This window comes from Hypomesus nipponensis, chromosome 9 (genome assembly GCF_054491055.1).
Source record: "Hypomesus nipponensis isolate SF chromosome 9, ASM5449105v1, whole genome shotgun sequence".
Taxonomy (NCBI): domain Eukaryota; kingdom Metazoa; phylum Chordata; class Actinopteri; order Osmeriformes; family Osmeridae; genus Hypomesus; species Hypomesus nipponensis.
The window spans coordinates 15,723,187-15,744,956 of record NC_140369.1 but is presented as its reverse complement, the minus strand read 5'-3'; the positions used below and the strand labels follow the sequence as shown (position 1 = coordinate 15,744,956).

The 21,770-nt window shown below is 46.7% G+C and overlaps 3 protein-coding genes across 6 annotated transcripts in view; all 3 read left to right on the top strand.

Moving 5' to 3' along the window:
• The window catches only part of foxj3 (forkhead box J3), a 62,986-nt gene extending 59,637 nt beyond the window's left edge, over window positions 1–3,349 (top strand). For all 4 annotated transcript variants that reach the window (XM_084705075.1, XM_084705076.1, XM_084705077.1 and 1 more), the window contains one exon: window positions 145–3,349. In XM_084705075.1, the coding sequence (XP_084561201.1) occupies window positions 145–257 (113 nt within the window). In that variant the 3' untranslated portion in view covers window positions 258–3,349. The remainder of the gene's footprint in view (window positions 1–144) is intronic.
• An 862-nt stretch (window positions 3,350–4,211) lies between these two features.
• Window positions 4,212–8,158, top strand: LOC146273176 (uncharacterized). Its single transcript, XM_084706257.1, has 4 exons — window positions 4,212–4,495; window positions 5,418–7,121; window positions 7,323–7,428; window positions 7,612–8,158. Exons 1-3 carry the CDS (start codon window positions 4,432–4,434, stop codon window positions 7,421–7,423), a joined length of 1,869 nt encoding a protein of 622 aa, XP_084562383.1. The 5' UTR covers window positions 4,212–4,431; the 3' UTR covers window positions 7,424–7,428; window positions 7,612–8,158.
• Window positions 8,159–11,455: 3,297 nt separating this feature from the next.
• On the top strand, window positions 11,456–21,629 carry prdm2b (PR domain containing 2, with ZNF domain b). Its single transcript, XM_084705882.1, is given in 8 exon segments — window positions 11,456–11,468; window positions 11,799–11,902; window positions 12,293–12,445; window positions 12,737–12,863; window positions 14,804–14,917; window positions 15,156–19,334; window positions 19,337–19,740; window positions 19,892–21,629. Coding segments are annotated over 8 exon segments (5,112 nt in total). The 3' UTR covers window positions 19,910–21,629.
• The last annotated feature ends 141 nt before the right edge of the window (window positions 21,630–21,770 follow it).

Genomic DNA, 21,770 nt, shown 5'->3' with positions numbered 1-21,770 from the left:
CGTGCCCTACGGGGGTTTTTGACACATGCCCACATTTTCCTCACTCTGTTCTCTGTTGCACTCATGTCGCGTGTCCGGTCAACATCGCTGTATTTTGAAATCTCGTCTCAATCGTTGAATCTTGTTCTGTCCTGGGTTCCGCAGGTCACCACGCTCAGATGAACCAGCAGCACATGATCGTTCCCAGAAACTTCCCGATGCAGCGCATGCCCGCCGACGACATCCAGGACGACTTTGACTGGGACTCTATTGTGTAGCTTCACCCGTGCCCCCGGGAAGGGAGCGCAGGGCGGAGGAGAGGAGCAGGCCGAGGAGGAGAGGAGCCAGGCCAAGCTACACACCCACCGCGGAAGGGAGGTGGGCTGGGACGCAGAAGAAACGGAGGGCGAAAGAGAGACTTCAGAGTCCAGACATTTTTACAATCAAAACGAAAAAAAAAAAAAATGTTGAGAAAAAAAAAAGTTACTTTGAAGACAATCATATTTAGTCTGACATGTTTTAAGTGACGGCTCGCCGTCTTGTCTGGAGACAAACGGCACATGTTCATGTCTAAATCCCACTCTTCTCATCCTCCTCTCCAGCCCTCCGCTTTCTCTCCCCTCCTCTCCTCCCCTCTCTTGCTCTCCCCATCCCTTTTGCCAGCCCAGCCAGCAGCCTTCCAAAGCCCCACCCTCCTCCTCCCGTCATCCCTTCATCCCAGTCCCTAACTGTTGTGTGATCTGAGCGATGTGTTGGCCTTGTAATCCTTCTCGTGTTGACTTGGGCCTCAGCTGCCTCTTGGATCAGTTTGTCTCTTCCTTGTTTTTGGAGTTTTTTTTTTTTTGTTGTTTTTTTTGGGTTTTTTTTTTGGTTCTGTTTTGGTGACGCAGGTCTCATCAAAGAGGGCCGTTGATGGTAGGGGACGGTGCTTGTTGGCCTCTGGGCAGTTAGAGGTCAGGTTTCCAGTCACGGAGGGGTACACACAGGGTGTTTTTAGCATTGAACCAGACTTGAGGTGTCAATCACAGAGATGCTGCATCAGAGATCTAACATTCATCTCCAGTCCTAATTGCCCATCCTGTATGGTTTCTCACTGTGGACTAGTTATGTCTGTTCAGCAACTGTACCAGCAGTATTTGTGATGTGTGTCCACTCCAACTATACAGTAGGACCTGAACGTAAAGCAGATTTGATCTGCTCAATCACTCTATTGAAGGGCCTACTGTGACAACAAACCATTCAACGATGTGATGTGATTCACACAGCTGCAGTCATCATCAGTCTGTGTCATGTCCTCTAAAACTGGCTCCTTATCTCCCTAGATGTGACTCGGTCTAAAGCAGGCAGACGATACGCAAATATACAATCACAACAAAACGGAAGTGGGACGTGTGTGTGTGTGTGTCTGTGTGTTTGAGTACTGTTTTGTGAGTGTTTTTCTTGTAACTTAGGGCTAAGATCGATTGCTGTGGTGATCTATGAGCACAACAAAACCAGAGGCAAAAGGCGTGGTGAGATCTGGGAGCGCAGAGACGCCCCCAGAGAGGAGAGTCCTCAGGAGGGGATTAAGTATGAGAGCAGTGCTGCTCCAGTCTCCCTCCCTCCCTCCTGTCCTCTCTCTTAGTCAGCCAGACTGCTTCTCCTTAAGATTTACAGACGTAGTACATTTAATTACCTCCCCCCCCCAACAGTTTTATTTCAACTATATAGGGAAGCCACCTATTCAGTTGAAGGATTTGATTCCCCGCCCCTACATACAAATGTAAATGTTGAACGTTGAATATTATTTCTTTCATTTTTCAATATACCTATTCCTGTGACAATCATGCCATTTTTGATTTTATGTGATATCGCTGGGCCTTTGGGTAGCTTGGATTCCAGTCAGGTATCTTTTAAGACTCCTACATTTTTAAGCAGTGACTTCCTCTTATAGCAGGATATGATGTCGAACCGAAAGAGGCGGAACAAGTCCTTTTCACCATACTGACATTAAATAGGCTTTTATCTTCTGTTGAGCCGTCAACACAGGCCCCCTCTCACTCCGGCCCCCTCTTTCTTTTAACGGTTATTTTTCCATTCGAGTCTTTTAGTATAAACGTTTTATCGGTTTGTTTAACCTCTTTGATATATTTCCCTCATTGTCTGGTTCAGCCCAGATTTCACTTGCCCTCTGTGCTTCTTCTTCTTTTGCTTCTATTGACGGCTGGGATGTGCCACATGGCCTAGTCAGTGCTCAGGGTCTGTGGAAAAGCTTGAGTAGCTAAGAAGGTGATTTGAAAGCCCAGTCGTGATACAGAGTGGGGTGTTCAGTCAGGGTGTGGCAGGACTGTGGCTCCCCAGAGGTCCTGGCGGTGTGGGAGCAGCAGCGTCCCCCCTGGGAGGGTCCAGTGTGTCAGGTCAGGCTTGGCAGCGCTCTCGGCCACGGCAGCCCAGGGAGCCCGGCTGCTGGGGTGAAGCTGGCTGCAGCACGGCGCTTTATCAAGTCTAAACACTAGAGGGCTGTTAACTCTGCCTCCTTGGAAAGGGCCGGGCCGGCTGGTGCAAAGGGAGGTGATTGGAAGATAGAAACTGACAGTTGAATCACAAGACAATGATTGGATCAACAGGTTATGCACCATTCTGGGTCATTTTGTGTGTGTGTGTGTGTGTGTCTGGGTCTGTGTGTATGGACAAGTTGTTTAAGACAATTCACTTTTTGAATACCGCTGGAGATGTACCTGCCAGAGAGATTACCAAGACAAGAAGAAAAAAGAAAAAAGAAGCCTTGTTACAATATGGGAGAGAACTGCCAACAAGTACTGCTGATTGAGGCCTATTTTATTCAGTGCTGTGTGTTGTTGTGCTTCTTGTAAATAAATGTCTTTTCAATCATCCCTTTTTCCTCTTGGGGTTGGGACATTAAGGCAGGGGGTGGGTCTTACTGGTGAAAGAGAGGAGGGGAAAAGAATAGAGTATTTTGTTATTATCCAATCAGAGGGTGACACAGTATGTATATATCTATATTGTATATATGTGATGAAAATGCATTTGCTTTTTGTGTGACACTACCTTTTACCTGTACTATGGTTCTACATTCAGTGTTTCAATGTTGATAATATATATTTTGTGTTTGTTTTGTTTTTCAATTTCATCTTTGTCATTTCTTGTATTTGTTTTCTTTTTCTCCTTTTTGTCCTTTTGTTTATTGCACGGTTTATTACTTTTGCTGTCCAATGAGGTGACACAGCTCTCTTTGTATTGGTTTAGTGCTGTAAAATAACTCAAAGTGTTATTAGAATTGTCAATACCACCCCACCCCCACCCCAGCCCCATCCCCAATATGCATGAATGGCACTTAAAAGAAATAAAATATGTTAACTTCACTGTGGAATAGGGTGTTGTTTGTGAAATTATTTTTCAAGTTCACATGCAAGTTCTGGTGCATATGAGCAGAATTTCTAGCAGTCTAAAACAAGTCTAAACCAATAAGACATCCAGGTATTGCTGTGACTCACCAACACAACAGCAGATGTAGCTGTTACTCACAATCGTGGACACAGTGGGGGTGCTGCTATGTCTCTGTCCACTCTGGAATCTTCTTTGACTTGGATATTATTGTAATTCTCTGTAATGGGCAGATCAAATCAAAACGTATTTGTATAGCCCTTTTTTCTTTTTCTTCAAACATTGTCACAGAGGGCTTCACATACACCCATAGAACTGCACCTAAACCAGCCTAAACCCTCAAGGAAGACAAGGAAAAGCCTTGTGAAAGAAACCTTCGGAGGAGCAATATAGTCAGGGATCTCCCTCCTCTAGGGAGATGAGATCAGTTGAAAACCTAGAGATATACTGTACTTAAAATGTATTCAAAATACATTGATTGTGGATGTCATCTTCCACACGCTGCACAGATCAGTGTACTTGTTGCTGTGGAGCACAGTTCATTGTCTGATTATTCATTTCTGGGTTTTTTTTATGTTTGGTTCTCACCCTCAAACTCTTGTTCTCTTCCACGTGGATCACGTGACGTTCCTGCACAGGAACTGTATATCACTCCAGATTCCAGATCAATGGTCTATTGCGGAAGACACCCTGACCCTCCCATTTCCCATAGGACCCTCCCATTTCCCATAGGACCCTCCCATTTCCCATAGGACCCTCCCATCATGTCTATCACCCAACCACTTGACTTGTAATGCCCTCAGTGACACCCCCATAACCCCAACCCCCAACCCTCCCTCTCTCCGCCTCACATGACTGCCCTTTCAGCAGGCTGCTGGATCTCCATCTCCACAGACCAGCGTGTGAGCTTGTGGCTTGGTGAAGTTGCTCCGGTTGCCAGCAGTGACTGAGAGGGAGACGGGAAGAGGGACAGGGGCTTCCCCTGCTGCAGCTCTCGGAGACGTTCGTATCGACTCAGAGTGATCATTCTGACTGCTGAGACAGACAGACAGACAGACAGACACCACGATGAGAGTTCCACAGCTGCTTCTGCTGGCCCTGGCTGTGCACCTTTCTTCCACAGCTCCCAGATGTAAGTCACTGCATCTCTGAAATCAGTCTTATCGGGTGCCTTGTTATGCAGTTGGGAAGCGACAGTGTTAGACTTGAGTCACCAGTCAATACTTCTTGTTTGGTGGCATTTCCAGATATTGATTTGACACGCAGGTATGTGGAAATGCTGTAACTGTTTTGATCCGTCTCAGATCATAATGGTTGTATTTACAGATGTATCACACAATCTTTGTCTTGTGTGTCAGCACTCTTGTTACTAATGAGAGCACCCACAACTCTCTTCTTTCAATGCAGTTGGCTGTATTTTACATAACAGTTACAATAATATATATTAAGGTGTTCCTCGGAAGCACACAGTGAGTTCCTGTATCCTATATGTGTGTTTGTCTCCCCCCACGCCCTGTCTGAAGTGAAGTGTGGTGCTAAACTGACGGATGTATTTCTCTTCCCTTGAACTAATCTTGGAGCCCTCTTACCCCTCCTTCCTCCCCCACCACCAACAGCCCCCATATACAGTATGTAACCCATCTGGTATAGTGTTGGACTTCCTTTCAACTGTTATATTTAACTTTCAACCTTTCTAAGTGTTCCACGATTCAGTAGAGACTAGCCAGGGTCGATCTTCGAGCAGTGTACAGCTTGCACTGTCAATGAATCAATATATACACTTTTTGTTTTAGATTTATTTATTATTCATGGGTTAACTAATAATTCTTAACAGTATAATGCAATAAGAACAGTATTCTATTAGATGAAATCCAGTGCAAGTTACCCTTTAGTTAACTTGCATTGTTAACTAAAGGGTATTACTAATCGTATTTCAAAATCTGCCATAATAAATCATGCTCTTAATGCTAAACATCTGACACCATATGTGACTGAACATGCCACAGCACATGATGGCATCTTAAAATATCCTAATGTTTTTGATATCTCTGAAGTTATCAGGGAAGCCCCAGAGGTTGCAATACCAGAAGAGTTTGCACATGTTGCACCAGAGGAAGTGGTTGATGCTGAGGAACCTGCCCCAAAGGAAGTGTATTCTGAAGAACCTGATTCTGTTGCACCCGAGGAACCTGCAGCAGTAGAACCTGTTCCTGTTGCAGATGAAGAACCAGCTCCAGAGGAAGCAGCTCTAGAAGAACCTGCTGCAGTAGAACCTGCTCCTGTTGCAGCAGAGGAAACAGCTCCAGAGGAAGCAGCTCCAGAAGAACCTGCTGCAGTAGAACCTGCTCCTGTTGCAGATGAAGAACCAGCTCCAGAGGAAGCAGCTCTAGAAGAACCTGCTGCAGTAGAACCTGCTCCTGTTGCAGCAGAGGAAACAGCTCCAGAGGAAGCAGCTCCAGAAGAACCTGCTGCTGTAGAACTTGCTGAACCTTCTGCAGTAGAACCTGTTCCTGTTGCACCTGAAGAACCTGCTCCAGAGGAACCCGCCGCAGTAGAACCTGCTCCTGTTGCAGCAGAGGAAACAGCTCCAGAGGACCCAGCTCCAGAGGAACCTGCTGCAGAAGAACCTGCTGCAGTAGAACCTGCTCCAGAGGAACCTGCTGCAGAAGAACCTGCTGCCGTAGAACCTGCTCCTATAATACCCGAGGAACCAGCTCCAGAGGAACCTGCTGCAGTAGAACCTGTTCCTGTTACACCTGAGGAACCTGCTCCAGAAAAACCTGCACCAGAAGAACCTGCTGCAGTAGAACATGCTCCCGTTATACCTGAGGAACCAGCTCCAGAGGAACCTGCTCCAGAAGAACCTGCTCCTGTTGCAGCAGAGGAAACAGCTCCAGAGGAACCTGCTCAAGAAGAACCTGCTGCAGAAGAACCTGCTCCTGTTATACCTGAGGAACCAGCTCCAGAGGAACCTTCTGCAGTAGAACCCGTTCCTGTTGTACCTGAGGAACCAGCTCCAGAGGAACCAGCTGCAGAAGAACCAGCTCCAGTAGAACCTTCTGCAGTAGAACCTGTTCCTGTTGCACCTGAGGAACCAGCTCCAGAGGAACCTGCTGCAGTAGAACCTATTTCTGTTGCACCTGAGGAACCAGCTCCAGAAGAACCAGCTCCAGTAGAACCTGCTGCAGTAGAACCCATTCCTGTTGCATCTGAGGAACCAGCTCCGGAGGAATCTGCTCCAGAAGAACCTGCACCAGAAGAACCTGCTGCAGTAGAACCTGTTCCGGTTGCACCTCAGGAACCAGCTCCAGAGGAACCAGGTTCTGAAGAACCTGATGCAGTGGAACCTGATACTATTATAGCTGAGGAAGAAGAACATTCTTCAGAGAGAGTTGTTCCAGAGGAACCAGCTCCAGAGGAACTTGTTCCAATTGTCCCTGTTGACATGGCTACTGAGGCTCCAACTGAGCTTACAATTCCAGACGTTCCTGAGCCAGAAGAGGAGGAGCCTGAGGTCCCAACAGAGAGCCCAGTCGAACCTGAGGTCCCAACAGAGAGCCCAGTCGAACCTGAAGTTCCAACAGAGAGCCCAGTCGAACCTGAGGTCCCAACAGAGAGCCCAGTCGAACCTGAGGCTCCAGATTGTCACTGCCCCGAGGTGGAGGCCGCTCCAGCAGCTCCTGCTGCCACAAAGGCTGCAGAAAAGGTCACAGAGGGTATGGGAGCCACAGCCATACTGATGGAACAGGAAGCCACCGGTAGGAACACTTACTGAGCTTCCCACATCATAAGTGTAATAGTGTGCAAACAGGTCTGACTATTATGAATCTAAGTGAGTAGTGCCAACATGATCTCCTGGGTATCATGTGTATCTTTTGTTGAGCCACACAAGGTGTTTAAAATAGTTGAAAATGTTATTCGGTGACTGATAACCAGGGTTTGTGTTTGTGCCACCGCAGGTGTGAGCAGAGGCCTGGTGCTAGGCGCAGCATTTCTCTCGCTGTTGTCTCTCATTGCTGTTGGATCAGTAGGCAGTGCTGTGTCCAGGAAGATGCGTTGAAATCGGTGAGTGCTGGATGGAAGTTTGACGTAGGCAGTATAAGTATCTGTCAGAATTAGCCACTGACCTGAATGTGCCCATACTTTGCCAAAACATATACAGTACATATGTATATTTTCCTGCTAACTTGATCTCTGCTGAATGACCAGCTGTCAAAAATGATTTAAATATTTTCTATCTTCCTACAGGTTGTCGAAGTAACTAACATTTGGCCGATGGAAAGACTGTCTGGATGTGCTGGAATCTAAAGCAGTATCAACTTCACTGGACTGAACTTTTTAAAAGTCAACTGGAAGCACAAACTCCCACACTCCAGATATTAGATCCAAGATTTTGAACTGCCAAGAAAGGGGTGATTCCCCAAACACCCACCCCAAGGGTGGAAAATGAATGTATATAAATAGCTGAAATGTATTCTAGTGTGTTCTGACCCAATACCAGTTCAAGAACTAAATGTGACGCTAAGGCCCAAGGTACTCGTGAACTAGTTATAAGACAGAATGACCACCCACTGTCAGTGTGTGAGTATGTAGCTATTTATAAACTGGAATGGAATTAAATATATCCAAGGTGGGGAATATGGTTTCTTTGCATTTGGGGTGGCATGAATATTGTAAATATTCATATCAAAGTGTAATCTATGTTTTTTTTACTTGATTATTATACTCAATATTGAACTTGAATACAGCAGATCTAAATATGTTTCACTCAAATATTAAACACAAACAAAAGGTCTATTTGTTTTGGTGTTCATCTGTACGAAGGTCAAACCTATACATTGAGGTCAAATCGTTCAGAATAATGGTGTTTTGTGTTCTTTAATTCATGAAAATATATTTACAAACTGCCTTTTGTGATAATACAACTGTAGAATCTATAGTTTGAACAATCCATCTTTGAGTGCTTCTCCAGGACATATTGGTCTGTTGGAGGGATAGGTATTGCATTTGCGTATATACTGTATCTCTGATAGTTTGCCATTCTATGATTAACATAGAAGGAGGTCCTATATCCTTGACACAGTGGCATGTTGCTGTGTGCGCAAAATATACTGTTTACAAACCAGCCCAGCTCACACACACATGCTTAAACGCTGTATGTATGTAGGGGACAGGATGTTCTGTATGCGGCCCCTTGAGGAGCTCATATGGCCGGGCCATATTCAAGAACAGGACACGTGTGGTGTGGACATATAATGGACGTCCATGAGTTTCACTGCTGTCAGGGGGAAGTTGGAGTCACTCTGACAGCTGAGCTAGGCTGGTAGAAATAAGAGGATGACCCGTGTGTGTGTGTGTGTGTGTGTGTGTGTGTGTGTGTGTGTGTGTGTGTGTGTGTGTGTGTGTGTGTGGTGGATGACTTATTGCATATCTTTTTACAGGTGGGGGCTAGTGGTATATGGAAGTGGCCATCACATCTGGTTAAATGTTATCCTGTTAGACTGACTCAGTGAAATTATGGTGGTGTGCTGATGCAGTGCCCTGAATACAGATAATAACCAACTTAGGATATGAAGTATTTAAAATGACCCACATGAAGACCATGCTCATAAAAGGCTTATTACAGACCGTTCAAAGCAACCATTATTAGACACGAGCATTGACTTAAACTCATGAATGAATAGAATGAGAACAGGGTGGGCATGCAGGACCGCATTCATTCAGTTTGACCAAAGTCTTGCTACTGCTATTCTGTTATTGACCAGGATTACAGCATCCTCTAGTGGCCACATGGGCTAAGCATCAGCATAAACGTGTTACATTTTAACACCTCCCATAAAAATTAAGTCTTGATGCTTTGTACACTAAACAATAAAATGTGATTATGTTAGATATGTAAATGTGTTTTTGATTAATTGAATGTAATTCATCCAAATTGAAAGGGTTGAACCATTTTGAGACTGCATTTGGACTAGACAACAGCCTCTCCACTGTCTGTAGATCTTCAGTGTTGTAGATCAAGCATGTACTGACACATTTACTCGTTAGATTACTGTTAGCCTGGTCCTAACCAGACCCTCGTACAGAGGGCAGAGCCAGGCTCGATTACTGTTGTTGTGAAAAACCAAAACCATACAAAAAAAAGTGAAAAATGTTATTTTCTTTGTGGCTAAAATCATAAAGTTTATAGTTGCCTGTGATACAGCTTTAGGGCTCTTTTTCTTCATATATTTTGCCTTACTAATTGTGTGTCCCATCAGAACCTAGGATGCTGACATTAGATATGCATAAACATTACCAGTCTATGTGATCTTTTAATATTTAAGCAGGCAAATTAAATGGGCTTATCATGGGCTAAAAACATAGCTAAGCACTTTTCTAAAGCAGATGGCAGGTTGATTGCATCAGAGTGCCCGTGGAGAATATTGTGTCACTCTCAACAATCTTTTGCAACAGATTTATTTGAAACATTCCCTAGACTCATCGTCACAGTGGTCACAGTGGGATACTGAACATTGCCAAATAGTGATGGTTGCACGAGCGGCCTCTCAACTCTACACCCAACGGAGAGTAGATTGAAGAGCCTTTCGACTCAAGTCTCCATCCGCCATTTTCAGCTGATGGAAAACAGGTAGACCACATATCACAAGTGCCGGCAAAATATAACAGGTATGAGAGAAAATTGTAAAGATGACTATCCCAATGAACCCCGTAGAAGACAATGGAAATCCAGAAATTTCTTATCCTATGCGGTGATAAGGTTGGAATAGGTTACATAGGCTACAATGCTCGATGCCGTCAAACAATAAAAAGCACGGTTTGTTGCGTTCATTTATGTATTGGCTCTCCCAAATATTTGCATAAGTTTTCACAAATATTTCTCGGTCTTTAATGAATACCCTCTTTTTAGGGATATTCATGTAAAGCGGACGAAACGGTTTGTTTGTAAACTTTAATTTGGTCAATTTCCGAAGCAGACGGCATCAGTCCTGCCAACATTTGTCTTGCATTTCATGTTAGTGTTTCATCCCATTTTATGCAAATGTTCTTAGGCCAATGTGATCATTGATGATTCTGTTGTTAAACAAATACGAGCTTATGTATGGCCTATAGTGCCGTTTCTCAAACTATTTAATTTATAAACGTAGGCTGTTTCACAAGGTAGTTGTTTATCATTGCTTTTCATTCTATCAAGATTTTGGCGATATCGTCTTTCATTTGTTAAAATAATTATTCTTGTCGGTCTGGCCTGCTTCGCTGAGAGGATGGGCAAGTGCATTTTGCAATGTTCGTACAGCCCATCAAATGGACAGTTTGACGATGGAGAGGTATTTAATTCAATTTACCTTATTGATCCCGAAAGAAACTCCAGCTTTCAAATAGGTTAACACTGTGAGCACAAACAGAATAGGTCACAAAATAGGCCTACATGTAACACGTAGAATACAAAAAGCAGCGTCGAGGCTCTTCAAAAAAAATGGTTGCAAATAACAAATCACCAAACACAAGTTTCAACTTCTACCTGACCAGTTTGCAATCCAATTTACGTGTGCGTATTCGTGTGTGTGGCTTTCTCACAGGCTGAGGAAACTGCAAGTTGTCCTTAAAATTGTTTTTAAAGAGAAGCGAGAGCACACTGAATCTCTTCTCAAAACCTTGTTAACAATTTCTTGAATGATTTACTCCTGAGCCTAAACTACAGAAAATTGTGAATAGGGAAAATTGTTAACACTTGTATGACACCTGTACAGTAACACACTGGTAATTATAGGAGCTTGTAATGATGTGAAGGTCCATGTGGCTAATCTGCACAGTGCCTCTGCCAACTTCCTTGGGGTTTGAATGCTACACTTTATGAGAACAATGTCTCACCAGTACATCAAATACACATCTCTCACCAGTCTTTCTTCACCAGGTCAGAGCCAAAACTGAGACAGGGAAATACATTTCATTCAGCCATGAACTTAAATGTGTAATAGTTCTTGTTCAACAGCAGAGTGAACGCTGGATCATGATCCAGGCCATCATCAGCAGTCTGTGGTGCTTTTGAATTTGCTTCTTGAAATTGTGCATGTTTGCTCATTAGGTAACTATGGCTGGTGCTGGTGAGACAGTAGAAACTCTGGATGACATTCCGCACCATATTTGGAAGAGCTTACCCAGCGCTATAATACTAAGACCCTCTTCTGTCAATCAAAGTCGTATTGGTGAGATGTGGGTACCGTAATCTATCAGAGTTTTAGCGTAGTACTAACTGATGCAAATGAGAAATATTACAGTTTGTGTGCACATTTCAACCCAAACTTAATTTCTTCCTACCAGCCATGAAAATAAATTATACCTGTTTTCAAGATGCTATCTTTACTGGTTGTTAAGATGTGTGACAGACAGTGGGTGTGGCAAGATGTCCTCATTAATTCCCTTTCTCACTCTAGGTGCCTGGGCCTCTAGGTTCATCCCTAAAGGCAAAAGGTTTGGCCCCTTTGTAGGAGAGAGGAAGAAGAGATCCCAGGTGACCAGCAATGTTTACCTGTGGGAGGTAGGTAACAGGAAACATTTATATTCCTTGCAATTCGATCCTATTAAAAATAATTACACTTGAGTGTGACTTTAGTCCTGGAACCTGCGACAGTCAGAGATCATGTAGCAGCAGTGTGAAGGATCAATGGGCTTATTCAGACGGATTTCAGTACCTGCAGCTCTAATGAGACATCTGGGTGTGATTTGTCCACACGCACCAGAATGAGAGGAACATTGCTCCTTCTTAGTATATGTGCTGGTGCAATGACACACTGGTGAATTTACCTTTTCAGTTTGCATTTATTTAATTGTATTGAACAGAACAGCAGTGATGTTCAGTTATAGCTTCCAGAATTTTGACTGGATCTGTTATTTGTGGATGTGTCTGTTCTGTGTCGCTTCGCTGTAGGTATATTTCCCAGCAAGAGGCTGGATGTGTGTGGATGCCACAGACCCTATGAAGGGTAACTGGCTACGGTATGTTAACTGGGCACGCTCCAATCATGAACAAAATATTTTTCCTCTGGAGATCAATCGAGCTATTTACTACAAAGTATTAAGGGTAAGCCAATGCACTGGTTAACAGCATGACTAAATACATAATAAATGATTGTTCAACTATTTACCTCTTTCAGAAATGTTTTCATAGTGATGCTTATATATTTCCAATGCCAGTGTGATTTTGTATGGCATAAATCATACAGTGGGTTGAGAAATTGCTTTAGTTCAGTCAGAATTGTCCCAAAATGTTGAGTTACATCCCCCACTGATTGGACAGATACACAGGGGTCCCTCCTGTCTTTCAGCAAGATTTACTCTGATTGGTGCGTTTTTTCATCCTTTTTTGTGACAGCCAATAGGACCTGGCGAAGAGCTGTTAGTCTGGTACAGTGGGGAAGACAACCCCGAGATAACAGCTGCATTGGAGGAAGAAAAGGCCAGCAGTTTGTGCAAGAAAAACTCACCCAGGGCGAAACGAGGTGAGTTGTTTAAACGCCCAAATAAGAAATTCGGCAACAGATATGTTGTTAGTCACGTATTTACACGTTTCACAAATGTGATAACGAGCTTGCAAAGAATAGCAATCGAACGAAATGTGGTCTTTAGCCAGTTGTAGCTAACAGCTAGCTAGCTTTAGTCCGGTCGAAGTTGAATCCAAGCGCTAGCTAGTAGCCAGTATAGCTAAATCTGAGAGCTGGTCATGATACTCGGACTCTGTGCTTTTCTAAATAACTTTTTCGCATGAACAGTCATGTTTTTGCCAGCTAGTACCTGGCTATGTAAACAGTGCCAACACTTCGCCAGGTAGCCAGTTAGCAAGTTAGCTGAACAGCACAAATTGCTCGTGACGTTCCGAGGGATGTGACCTTTCTCAAGAGTTCCTAATTACTGGAACCTTTGCGCGACTTCCTTGCTACTTAGTAGCATGGATGTGATGGTTTATCAAGAAGGCCTGGGAGGGTTGGCCTCGCAAGGTATCGTCTGTCTCACTCGATTCTCGGAGGGTAGCTGTCAAGCTAGTTAGCGAGCTAACGGGCCAGGTCATGCACGGACGTGCCAGACATCCCGTGCAAGGTAGGGGGGAGATGATGGCAAACTGGCCTTGGTGCCCAGTCAAGTAAATTATTGATCCGTAGATATCGGTCAATAAAAGCGATGATCTATGTACCAAGTGGTCTTTCAAAGTAATGTCTTTGTGCTTTTTTTAAAGAATATGCTTGTGTTTTGTATATAAATAGACTTACAATACATAATCTAGCCTACTTAAGACTTTCGAAGACTGACATCTAACTTGGCTTGTTAATCGTTTAACGTGCAATATAATTATTATATCAAATGAAGGTGTGAAACAGAGTAGATTGTCTTCTTTGTTTACTTGCATACCTACTAGAGAATAAGCTAGCTAACGTTGTCAACCGAAACAAATGCAAATTTGAAGTAGCATGAAGTTAGCTTGTGGATACTAGGCCCAGAATGAAGTTGCACAAGCCCTGAAGTCCCACCCTTCCTCTCCACAATACAAAGGCACGATGGAGTGTTTTGTTGCAATGCAAGTCGTGTAAGCGTGAAATCTACTTTACAACCCCAAACTTTACAGTAATGTCTGGCAAAAAAGTGGCATGGTATAATTGGTGCATACCAGACTGTTGAATCTTTTTGAAAAACTTACATGGTGACAGGAAGCTTGCAGCTAGACTTGATCAAAATAGAACAAATACTGTGTGTGTTGAGCAACAACAATAGGTAACTTTTCTGGAGATATTCTAATATGTTTTTTTAAATGTAGTCAGTCAGTGGGCCTGTGGTTATGGCCAGATTACTTTGCCTAAATGTTTGCAGATTTCAGAAATTTTGGCTATGTGATTTGAATGACGTTCCTGCAGCTTTAGCTTGCAAAAAGCCTTTAACGGCACAGGTCAGATGACTGAGCTGCAGCATGTGTTCCTGGGTGGCATGAATCAGGCTTTGTAGGCAAGGCCAGATGACCTTGTTGTCACAGCAACTCCAGGGAGTATAATGTATTTTAGAGTCACTGCAGTGTTACTCTATAGCATTACTTGGCGCATACTGATTTTGCATGCATTCAAGTTGTATTTTTAATCAGTTCGAAAATCCTGATTGACTGAAGCAATATATTTTTCTGTCCTTATTAAAATGTTTACGAATATGCTTGACATTAACTCAAGTTTGGTTAAGTTCATTCTGGTTAGTATTTGCAACAAGAAATACCCTACCAAAGCCACCATGATGAAATGTAGACCTGAAAATGTCGACCTGTGTAGACAAATGTCCTTGTGTAGTAACATAAGCAAAAAAATCCCAAGCATTGCATGTCTTATTCACGCTGCATAATCAGTGGAATTTGTCAGAATTGCTTAATTGAAAAGTGGATGCTTTGTGGGTTTCTCTTTCCACCTAGCTCGAAGAAAGTTAGTGGTGCAAGCCAGACAGACTGGTTGGGGTGGATTCCGAGGACCCAAGCGAACAGGAGGAACTCAGTCTGCCACCACTGACATGTGGGACACTGAGGATGGTGTGTTCTCCCCACCAGGATGAATAGACATCACCGTCATCCATGTTTTGTTTATATGGCACATCATTTATTTATCTGGGTCCAAACCAAATGCCCAAATACTGTCTGTAGACTTAAACTTTCTTTCTGTTAGTTTTTTTTTTTTTTTTTTTTAACGACAGCATTTGTTTCATGTGTTATTGTTTTGGTGTACTATTTTCACATGTATTTTGACACATTACTCTGACTGTTGATGCAGGTCCAAATGAGGAGGAGGAGAGGCAGTTATCTCCAGGACCCTCCCAGGAGGCTGTGGAGCCCTCGCCCAAGCCGTCTCCAGACCCCTCTCTGTCTCAGGTCCAGGCTTTCACAATGGAGGATAAGCAGGAAGTTGAACAGGATGAGGGTCCAGGGGAGCCTCAGCAGCCTGTAGCCATGGCTGAGCCAGAGGAGAGCCTGGAGCTGCCTGACCTGCCACAAAGCCATAGCACCCCCCCTCACGAGGAGGAGGAGGTAGAAGAGGAGGAGGAGGAGGAGGAGGAAAGGGGGATGACTGGGGTCCCTCCCCCTCAGTGTAACACAAAGACAGCCCCCTTCTCTGTAACGAGACCTGAACCAAAGGCAGACCCTGACCCCGACCTTGACCTTGAGGGTGATGCCCAGGATGAGACGCACCCCTGTCAGCACTGCGAGCGCCACTTCTCCACCAAACAGGGCCTCGAGCGCCATATCCACATCCACGCCACTGTGAACCAGCAAACGCACGCCTTCAAATGCCGCTATTGTGGAAAGTCGTTCGGCTCCCAAGTTGGACGAAGGCGGCACGAGCGCCGACATGAGAACGTGTCAAAGAAGAGGCCCGGCTCTCTGGCCGGCACTGCTACCCTGCTCAGTCCCAGAGCCCAGGTCGACGGTTCGAGTCCGGACCGCGTCACGGCTTCGGGCCACCACGTGGTCGCGCGGTCTCCGTTTCAAATCCCAGCCACTCCTTTGCCGAACTCTGAGATGGTTAGGAAGGATTCAGTCGATGGAGACCGGCCTTTCATCGTGGACGAGAACGGAGAATCGAAAGAGCTTCATCCCTGTAAGTACTGTAACAAAGCCTTCGGCACTCACACCAACATGCGCAGGCACCAGCGCAGGATCCACGAGCGCCACCTACTGCCCAAGGGCGTCCGCAGGAAAGGCATGCTCCTGCAGGAGGGCCCCACCCCGCCCCAGCAGCCTGATGAGTCCCCCAGCACCAGCCCGCCACTCGTCTACGTCCCCAGTGCCGACACCGAGGACGAGGCGGACCGGGACGACTACGTCGTCGACATATCCAAAAATATCTCGGAGAACCTTAGCCTGTACATCGATGGTAAGATCCTGTCCACCAGCTCAGTCAGTAGCTGTGACGTGATCGAGGTGGACTCCAGTTCCGCCGCGTTGTTCGGTCTGGACACGGTGATCCTCAGCCCCAGTGACATCTGTCAGGCCCTTAAAGTGGACACCAGGACTGGCTCGGTTCGCCAGGTCTCCAACCTCATTGGCCAGTCCACCTCGAAACGGAGGACGTCCACACCCCCGCTCATGCCCGGTATGAAAATGGAGTCCGATACTGGGAACTCCTCCGCCTCCTCTTCTTGTTCCACCTCTTCCTCTTCAACCCTGTTGATGGGAGGTCTGTTCCAGAAGGAGAAAACCATCTACCTGTCCCCTAAGCTCAAACAGCTCCTCCAGACCCAGGACAGCCATAAACCCACCATCACCCTGATAACAGACAGTCACACTGCCCCGGTGTCGGTCACATCCTTGCCCGGAGGCTCGGGGAGATTCAAGAGGAGAACAGCCTCCCCTCCCTCTTCTCCTCACCTCAGCCCTGCTCTCAAAGGCGAGAGTGCAAGGAGCGAGGCCGGATCTGGGTCTGGGAGCTCCTACACCCTCAAGGTGCCAAAGCTGGAAAACCTCAACCTGTCCACTGCCTGGAGTCTCACCAACAAAGATGACAGGGACACCATGAGCCCCTCAGGGAAGGATACCCGTGGCTGGCCTGCATCGAGCAGTAGTGGGGGGAACTCGTGTAATCAGCAGCCTCTAGACTTGTCCAGCTCTGTTGGAAGGAAAAATGAGAGCTCTAACAAGGCATCGGGGGAATCGGTGCTGGATCTGAGCATGCACCGCAAGAGTAGAGCCACAGAACTGGAATCAAAGGGCATCCCAGCGGCAATTCAGCCTCCGGCCAAGAAAAAGAAGCCCAACACCAGCATGCTGGAGAAGGTTCTGATGAGTGAGTATGGCGGGCTAACAACCTCTGCAGATGATGGCTCCTTAAACCTGGGAAGCCCAGATTCACAGTACACTGCTGGTAGTGGCACAGGCACCTGTTCTCATAGTACCTCACCCAACATTGTGTCCGACTCGGCCCACCCCTCTCCTCCATCCTTAACTCCAGTCACCATGAACCCCTCCTCGCCCAGCACCAGCCTGGCATGTCCCACACCACCTCCCCCGGTCCTGCCCACCATCCCCTCACCACAAGGTATGCCCAGCTCCCCTCACTCGCAGCCCTCCGACTGCTCCACGTTCAGATCTCTTCCGGTCCTGTCGCCCAAAATGTCGCCCACGTCCGTTGACCATGGGGACGAAGAGCTGGCATCTAAGCCTGTATCCGACACGGAGGAGACATCTTTAGGGGAAGATCCCGGCGAGGACGAGCTCATGGCCCAGTCACCCGACCCCACCCCCGACCCAGTCAGAGATCTCCGCAACGGTCAGTCCAAGCCCAGTCCTCGAGAGGCCATCTCTCTGGACCTGTCCACGACAGAGCCCGGGGTGGCCAGGAGGACTCGAAACGGCAGCAGTTTGCTGAATGGAAAAGTTGGTAAAGACAGGGCATCAGTAGCAGATAGTAAATCCCAGCACTCTGACCTTTCTGTGTTGTCAGAGTCCCTGTCTGGCCCCTCAGCCCCCTCTCCCCCTGCTCTGTCAGACCGCCCATCTCCCCCCGTGATCAAGAAGGAGCCCCGCCACGCCGACACGGCCCACGGCGCCCTGCCTCCGATCGGCAAACCGACGGAGGTCGAGGAGCAGGAGGACGGCGGCGGCGACGCCTTCAGCAAAAGCTTCATCTGCAACGTGTGCGACGGGCCTTTCCGCTCCATCAAGGAGCTGAGTCGGCATATCGTGGCACACGCCGCCGACTGGCCGTACAAGTGCGAGTTCTGCGTCCAGCTGTTCGGGGACGCGGCCGCCCTGCTGGAGCACCGCACGGCCCTGCACGGCGTGGGCCGCATCTTCGTCTGCTCAGCCTGCCGCAAGGAGTTCGCCTTCCTCTGCAACCTCCAGCAGCACCAGACCGACCTGCACCCCAACCAGGAGTGCACGCACACGGCTGTGGAGAGCGGCAAGCTGAGGCCCCAGAACTACACGGACCCCGGCAAGGCCACGGAAGAGAGCTCCGCGGACGTGCCCGAGCCAGAGTCCTCGGAACTAGCCCAGTCCCAGGGAATGGACGTCGTGGCGGAGAAAGAGCCAAGCGTGAACGGGAAGCACGGGGACGAAGGTGGCGACGACCCGACCGAGGAGCTCTACACCACCATCAAGATCATGGCCTCAGAGGGGGGCAAGCCCAAAGGCCCCGACGTACGTCTGGGCATCAATCAGCACTATCCCAGCTTCAAGCCTCCGCCTTTCCCCTACCACAACCGCACGCACGCCACCTCGGTGGCCTCAGCCACCAACTTCACCACTCACAACATCCCCCAGACCTTCAGCACGGCCATCCGCTGCACCAAGTGCGGCAACAGCTTTGACAACATGCCCGAGCTGCACAAGCACATCCTGGCCTGTGCCAACGCCAGCGACAAGAGGCGTTACACTCCCAAGAAGAACCCCATCCCCCTCCGGCAGATCGTCAAGCCTCAGAACGGAGTCCTGTCGCCAGCCGCCACCGCCGCAGTCGCCGGCAGCATTGGGCAGAATGCCTTCCGCAGGATGGGGCAGCCCAAGAGGCTGAACTTCAACCAGGAGGCCACGAGCAAGACCAGGATGACTTCCCTTAGCAAGAAGAAGAACCAGCTGGTCCAAAAGGCCATCACTCAGAGGAACAAATCCGCTGCATCGGTCAGGAAGACCGTCGTCAAAGTGGAGGAGGAAGAGGAGCCACAGCCGGCACCACCGCAGCAGGAAGTTCACGTCTGCCCTCACTGCAGCCGGGAGTTTACTTACCCTGCCAGCCTTAGCAAGCACATAGCAGTCAGCTGCCCCATGAAGCCTGCTGCCAAAAAAGGCAAGAGGGGGCCAGCGGAGGCCAAGAGAGCCGGAGCCGACGCAGCATCAGACAAAAACATGAGCCTTCGTAGGAGAGCCACAGACACTGAGCTCCAGCAGCCCGAGCCCGGGTCCAAACCCCTGAGGAAGACCCGGGCTCGCAGCTCGGGGGCCCCGGAGGCCGAGCCCCCCAGGCCACCAAAGGGAAAGCCGCAGGGCGTCCCAAGAGGCCAGCGTCTTTCCCAGCGGCTGTGGTTCCGCCCGGGAAGAAAGGTAGAAAGGGCCAAGCCCAGTCCTTGCCTCCCACCCCATCATCCTCTGATGTTCCCGCTAGTGAACCTGCGCCACGTCCGGCTGGGAGGATGGGGCGAGTGGGCAAGGAGGTGGCACCCAAGAAGGTGTCTGAAGTGAAGTCTCCCCAGGAACAGTCCCAGACCCAGGTTAAAAAAGAGGTCCAGGGAGAGCGCTTCTCCTTGAGGGCGCGGGAGCGTGCAGGTGGGCCAGTCACCAGAAGCCTTCAGTTGGCCAGCTTTGCAGGTCCTGTGGAGGTGAAGACAGAAGAGCTGTCCAGCCAGGAGCCCAAAGACCCTAAGGTAATAACAGTCAGTCACAGTGCTTTTAATTTTTGTATTTTTCTTATAATGACTTTGCATTGTAGATACATTTGCCGTACTTCACAATTTTGTTTGAGGTTGTACAATATTTGAAATTCTAAGTCACTGAACAGTTGTTTTTATGCTCCAGGAGTCTCTGCAGAAATGAGCCATGATTCCTATTCATCATGAGTACAGCAGGGAGCGAATGGAGAGGGCGGAGATTCCCCATAGAATCACCGCTGAACAAACCTTCCCCTTCGAGGAAGACGTTGGCACGGGACATGCTTAGTCACAAGAAAAAGTGACAGGAAGTGAACTCTGACTGCTTCCCCTCTCGTGTCTCGTTGGCTGCTGAGAAGTAGGCCTCTGACACTCATCTTCCTAATAGAGTCTGGACTAAGACAGTTTTGCTGAAATAAATATACAAACTGTAAATGACAATGAGAATATATATATATATAAAAATATATATAGAGAGATATATATTGTACATTAGTACTTGACCCAAAACATTGACATTGGGGTTTCCGTTGTGGTTCAGAAGGTAATCCTATTGCAAATGGCAATCACGTATCAGTTCCAAAACTGGTGTAGTCTCTGGTCTTTCTACTCCGTACTTCCTGTTTGCTAGGTGAGGTTTTCATCATTTGGACAAATCTTGATGCATGTTCTGAGTATACAGTATAACTAGACGGGGCCACTTGTTCCCTTTCTCTGCATCCCATATTGTGGCCCGCACCCACTTTATTACAATGATTTACAAATTATGTATGTTTGATTTTAATCTCTGTAGAGAATATTGTTGATGGGTGGGCTGAAAAGAGCATTTTTTCTAACTGCTAAATTGGTCCTCAGGAACAAGTGTGTGTGTGAGTTTGCATATGTATGTGTACGTACATGTTTTCTTACTGACATATTTTTGTCATGTTTGTCATTTGGCTTATGTGTGTGACCTGCAGCTAGAAAAGGACAACTTGGACTGTTTTTATAAAAGTTAAGGGGAAATATTGTTTTAGTTCCTAGTAGCATACAGTACAGGGAAAAGGATACACTGCCATTTATCCATTCATTCTTTTCATTTTTGTGAACATTTACATTTTAATGTGTCATAAATAATAAGTATAATTAGCCCCATCTTGTTGGAAAGCACTTTAAAAAGCAATGTCTCTGCCAAATTCTGGATTGATTTTGATCTGTTTGAAACCTGAAACAATTTAAAGTTTTTAAATGTGAACAATGGAATGTGTTAAATTCTGTTATGAAACCTGGTTGACCCCAGATAATAAGCAAGTCAGCAATACATTTCTTAACATTTCACCATTTAAGACCCTAGACAGACTGTGTTCTGTCACTCGATTTTATAGAAATGCATTTACAATCCATTTAGGGGGGAGGAAGAGGGTGAGGTGTAGGGGTTGATTTCAACGTTTTATTTTTTAATTTCTTGCAGGGCCAGCCTTGTCCAGCTATCATGCTCATGTAACTGACTACAGGTTGTTTCTGAGTCGATCTTCCTGGTGGAGGTGAGATGCCTCTTCCAGGTGGTCCTCCTGTGTGCTGGAGGGGAGCTCCCAGCGGTGTTTACAGTCATCACTGCTTCCTCGGCCCTTCAGCACCAATACGTAGGGCAGCCCACTCAAATGCCTACAGCATGTTGGAGGGAGAAAATGTTATTGAACAATATATTATAAAGCTAATTTATATTTCCATGGGATGTTTTCATCATGTTTGTTTTGCCTTCCTGTGTCGATATTCTTGATAATTTTCTCCTCAGATGAAATTGAGCTGGTATGTGTTTTGAGGATGATCAAAGTCAAATACCCTTGTTGACCTCGTATGTAAAACACACTGTTGTAATTTACATAATAAAGACTTTTTTCAATTTGGCCTTGAGTAAGACCTCTTAGATTGTACGTCTCTAATACAGTGTCTACGGCTGTGGCCCTTTCAGATAATTCCACCAGAGCAACAATTCTCTAAGCCATACATAACCTACGTGCAGCCTGTGTGATTCTTACTGGATGGGA

Bases quoted from the DNA above. Each gene is read 5' to 3' on its own strand.
- LOC146273176 (XM_084706257.1), top strand. From the start codon at position 4,432: ATGAGAGTTCCACAGCTGCTTCTGCTGGCCCTGGCTGTGCACCTTTCT. The intron at 4,496-5,417 runs GTAAGTCACTGC...ATATCTCTGAAG, and splicing joins TTCTTCCACAGCTCCCAGAT to TTATCAGGGAAGCCCCAGAG. The intron at 7,122-7,322 runs GTAGGAACACTT...GTGCCACCGCAG, and splicing joins GATGGAACAGGAAGCCACCG to GTGTGAGCAGAGGCCTGGTG.